At 36.1% G+C, this 5264-nt stretch overlaps 1 protein-coding gene across 1 annotated transcript in view; it reads right to left on the reverse strand.

Annotated features, from left to right (window-relative positions):
* The window catches only part of LOC107707172 (integrin alpha-10-like), a 45020-nt gene extending 40888 nt beyond the window's left edge, over positions 1-4132 (reverse strand). The window contains exons 1-2 of the mRNA XM_016511103.1: positions 3757-4132; positions 3092-3304 (exon numbers count right to left, since the gene is read on the reverse strand). Of these exons, the coding sequence (XP_016366589.1) occupies positions 3092-3143 (52 nt within the window). The 5' untranslated portion in view covers positions 3144-3304; positions 3757-4132. The remainder of the gene's footprint in view (positions 1-3091; positions 3305-3756) is intronic.
* Between the last annotated feature and the right edge of the window lie 1132 nt (positions 4133-5264).

Here is a 5264-nt window from a genome sequence, read left to right on the forward strand (position 1 = left end):
ATAAAAGAAAACAAGTAGACAGATTTTTATAAATATAATGAGAACAAACAGCATTGTTTTAATTACATCAGAAATAGAATAGGAAATATCCTAACCGGGGCCTTCCAATATTGTGTTGGACAATGGGGGTCCTTCAAGTCAAAAAGGTTTAGAACCACTGCGTTAGTGGAACATGTCCATAGTTAACTACATCAGCACTTACTCTGCAGGACACTTGTGTGAACTTCATAAATTTAAAACGACACTGAGATGAAAACATGTTTAGTAAAAGTGAAGTTAGTTCTGAGAAGAGTTCAGTCATCACACCCATTGACATTCAAACATGTTTAAGTGTGATTTAAGCATCCAAAAGTGGCTTTTGGGGGTCATTTATCTTTGCCAAATTATCCCCATCAAAAACCAGCCTCCAAATACTCCCCTCTTCTCATTCTTCTCATTTACACTTGTTTTGCTCTTATTCATCAATGTTTGGTTCTATCTGTGAAAGAGATGTAAAGGATCTTTGGTCCTCTGTTTCAGCTCTGTGGGTTTTCTTGGTCCGTGCCTCCAGGGCTCCGTCATGACAACTGTAAACATTTATGTAGCTTGGTGGTGAACAGTCTGGAAAAGCAGTCCAGATTCTTTCACTCCTTACACACAAAAACACATAAACATACACTTAAACATAAATGCATTCCTACACCACACTGAGACATAGCCATCACTTTGAATGAGTCTTATTAGAAATGCAAATGTACAGTTCAGTCATGCCAGCATGACTAATACGTGAACACATATGGGACACATTACTGAGAGAGAACATGTTACTAAGAAACCCACTCAAATCGGAAACAATTTTATCCATGTTAAAAATGGTGCAGTTTAGTTATTCCAACTCTCTTTTCCACGAGCTCTCCCGTTTCTGTAAGCTATTTTTGGGTCAATGAAATATAAGAATGTCTACAATAAAGAAAATTAAAAACCTTTTCAAAATTTAGTTTAAAACATAGGCTCTTAGAAATGTATGAATGGTTTAAAACTTTTATACTTTTTTTGAGAATTTTTCAAAGACTCTAAAGTAATTAAAATTGATGTAAACAACACAATGTCATGGCAATTTGTGTGACTATTTTCTGATTTGGCGAATTGGTGGCTTAATTGTGTTTGAATTTTGTATGAATTCATATGTTTTTCGTCCAATCTGCTTACAGCCCCCTGAAGGTTAGGTTTAGGGGTCGGCTTAGAGGTGGACCTTCATGTTTCATTTTTTTTCTTCTAAAAATCATAAGTTTTCATGCAACTCAAAAGATATGAATTTGCCACCAGTTCGCCAAAGCATAAAATAGATACACTTTCACATCGGATGAATCCATCGAGTAAAACAAATTAAATAAATAAATAACATGTTTTCCTCATGTCTTGAACACGTGTGAGTGTACACATCATAAAATAGATACAACTACATCAGGTTACAACTACATCAGGTTGTAAAAATTTAATTTTACAACCTGAACTAACCTTATTTGTCATAAAAAAGATTATCTGTATTTTTTTTATCTGTAAGCTTTCTGAATTTCCCTTCAGAAAAATTTACGTTAAAAACATGTTCATCATAAAAGATGTCTTTCAACTCATTGTATGAATTGCATTTTAGTTTATTTTTTTCATTAATATCAAAAATTAATGCCATATTACTGACCCTTCCTGAGTTTAAACAGACTCTCATTTACCCTCACTTTCTGCAATGTTGTGTAAAGCAAATTCCAAGGATTCTCACGTCAGATTCTTTCAGTCTTCAAGTCACACTTCTATCCAAACAGATTTAATATACTGCATCTGCTACTGATAACCATTTTAGTGGATTTCTTCTGTCTACTAGTTTTCCTTTTCTGCTTCATGCTGTCTTTATTTTTCATGTTATGTCTCAATCCACTCTCCTATAAGTGGTGGGGGAGAATGGTTTGAGAGTGAGAAATGCAGGGAGAAATGGAGGGGGCAAGGGGGTGGAATTCCCAGAGTCCACACCTGTGTTCTCCATCTAAAGCTGAACACAAGAGAACTTGCTCATCACAGAGCATCTGCAGAATCCATCAGCGGCCACAGCATATATGCTCAAAAACAGACACCAACACCTACAGTAGTGTGGACAAATATGGTGACCCATACTCAGAATTTGTGCTCTGCATTTAACCCATCCAAGTGCACACACACAGTAGTGAACACACCCACACACACACCCGGCAGCCATATTGCTGCAGCACCCAGGGAGCAGTTGGGGGTTCGTGCCTTGCTCAAGGGTCTCACCTCAGTCATGGTTTTGAGGGTGGAAGAGAGCGCTGGTTATTCACTCCTCCCACCGACAATTCCTGCCGGACCTGAGACTTGAACCCGCAACCTTCAGGTTACAAGTCAGACTCTCTAACCATTAGGGCATGACTGCATGACTGCGGTCTAGCTGACACAATGCATACAAACAGCTAGTATGATGAGTGTGTACAGAATGGCTAGTGGCAATAAACTTGACTAGAGTCTGGAAATACTTCAACTGCAACTGCTGTGGTCCATTAAAGCAGTATTTCTAGCGTTTACAGTAATTTGTCCAGATATGTGATGTTGTATACCTAATAGTGCCATGATAAGTAGGCTACTTTATCTAAAATCTTAGTTTCTGCCAGTGTCGAATTTAAACAAAAGTCTCCCTCACAATCTCGATGTCTTGATGAAGTCAGTTAATAGGGGATATACTGTAACTCTATAATGTAAGTAATTCCAGTAAAAAGACTACTACAAGGAAAGTGAATATGATTAGATAAAACGATTTTCATGCTTTACACTTTAATTAAATACAATCAAATCTATTCTTAAACTTAACTGAGCCACATCAGTAATTACTGTACAGTATAACGTAAATCTGTGGTAGAAAAGGACTTAAGCTGAACAAATAAATAATGTCCTTGGGGTCACAGTCAACAGCTTGTGTTACAAGAGTGTAAGTGGAGGGATCTTACAGATGACAGCTTTACATTTTAAACGTCAAAAAATATATATTTTAATCAACATCACATGAGAAAGCATACAGCACAAATCAATGCAATTAAACACTCAAACTCACCTTTGAGAAGAACAGTGATCTTGAACAACAGCAGATACTTGTGATTCTCCATTTGTCAGTTAAGTGATTGCGTTTCTTTTTCTCCTCCTTCAGTTTGTAATTCTCAGCAGTGGTTGTAAATGTTCTCTCAGGTGGCGATGTGCTTCCTGTCCAGTGGCATAACTCACGCGCTCATAGTGCGGTACTTTAGCGCACGCGTCGCTCTCACATTCCCTGCGCATGAAAGACATGACTGTATAGTATTCTGGCCTGCTCGCAACTTTTTTACGCGTTTTGGCTCAAAACAAGTAGCCTACTAAAATATTGTTTGACTATGTTTCAAATTAGTACACATATATGCATATATAGGCTACCATGTTTCTATAATTAATAACAACAATGTTCAGTCATAAGTTGCTAATAAGTACAAATGATAAATATCGGCATATTACAATGACATACTTTAATGATTCACTATTCACCCTTATGTTATCCAAACCCATGTTAGCTACTTTTTTTTGGTGACTTGAATTGTCTTCAGTCCATTCACATCTCCTTTTGTGTCTCTCGACTTGGTTTGGTAAAACATGAGGGTGTAAGACTGCACTTTTAAATTTCGGGGTAAATACGCAGTTTACTGGTATCTACTTGACAAACCAACAAATTAAACACTAAGGTTAACTTACCGTCTTGTTCCCCACATAAACAGCGTTAATTCAAAATCCAGTTTTGCGCTGCTCCAACACCTGCTGTAGTTAAAAGAGGGCGCGCGTAAATTTAGTCCAGCTTCTGCAAATTAGCGGTTTCCGAAATTAATACATGCGCAAAAATAACTGTCAAAATTATTTCCCGGGAATTTTTTTGTCAATGCTGTTCGAGAAGAAACATATATCCCTTGCATTTGCAATGTGGAAATTGTCTTCAATATTTTTTTTGCACAACTGTTCTGAGGTGAAATTTATTTAATTGCGTTCGTAGCTGCTTTCTTTCGACCGCAACGTGTCTCCAAGTCTCCAAAATATATGCAAGCAAATGAAAGAGCGCCTTGATTCTGCAGCAAGACCTTCGTCTCCCTCAGTCAACTGGACCCTCTTTCTGAGCCTGGCCCACAAATCCTCTCTCTCTCTGTGTAACACTATTTTACTCTCATCTTACGCGAAGTTAGTACATCAGATGCGGTTTTGTTGGAAAGATTTGAGGGGAAAAGAAAATAGTATTAAAATTTCCAACCGGAGTGATTATAATAACAAATATATTATGGATTTGGCAACTCATTCTTGTTGCGATAACAGATAGCCTACCTATTAGTTTGCCTTTCCCTTTAAATAAACCTTTTGTTTTTATGACAGAATCGTGTTGTCATAGCTTATGAGCTTATGACAACGCATCAATTCGTCAAAAGTTATTATAAAGACCTCAGTCTTAGAGAGCATCATACACATGAAATGCAGGCTGCAAAAGCAATATTTGGTAGATTTTTTCTTGCCACAATCATGCCACAGATATTATCAGCTCTGTTGTGTTAAGACTTTGTCAAAACACTGTAGGGCCTTGGGTCATCTCTGGGTTCACCACAACCCAGAAAACTCATTTAGTTTTGCTGGAGTAGGAGAGCTATGAAAAACACAAGAATTGTATCTTATTTCTGTTTTAGTTATTAAATGGTTATGAATTTATTTGCCTGTTCATTCTTCTCCATAACCAAATTTCCATCACACTGTCATTTCACCACATTTCAGATTATTTGTTGTGTTTGATAACATTTTGTGAATGAGATGGAAATGACATTTTAACATTTTTTTAATAGCATTATATATATAATATATATATAATTCTTTAAATATAATGCTATTTCAAAAATGTTAAACCTTGCTTTTTTTTTGCAGAGCACAAAAGAAGATATTTAAAAAAATTTTTTTTTTTTGTGGATCTCTTTAAATAATATTTTCACTTTTTTTGCATTTATGACAAAAGTAAAGTTTGATTGAAAACAATAAACAACAAAATCTGACCTTGATTTTTGAAAACCTTGATTTTTCTTTGTTTTCTTTACACATCATAAGTCATATTTCAACTCTAAGTATGCTCTTCTCACTGACAATGTTGTCTCCTTGGTAAACAAAGCACTGAGTTTTGAAAACACTTTTTAGGTGAAGTTATTGAATAACATCTGGGATTAAACATTTTACAAACT

Source organism: Sinocyclocheilus rhinocerous, unplaced genomic scaffold (genome assembly GCF_001515625.1).
Source record: "Sinocyclocheilus rhinocerous isolate Xijiao unplaced genomic scaffold, SAMN03320098_v1.1 scaffold1046, whole genome shotgun sequence".
Taxonomy (NCBI): domain Eukaryota; kingdom Metazoa; phylum Chordata; class Actinopteri; order Cypriniformes; family Cyprinidae; genus Sinocyclocheilus; species Sinocyclocheilus rhinocerous.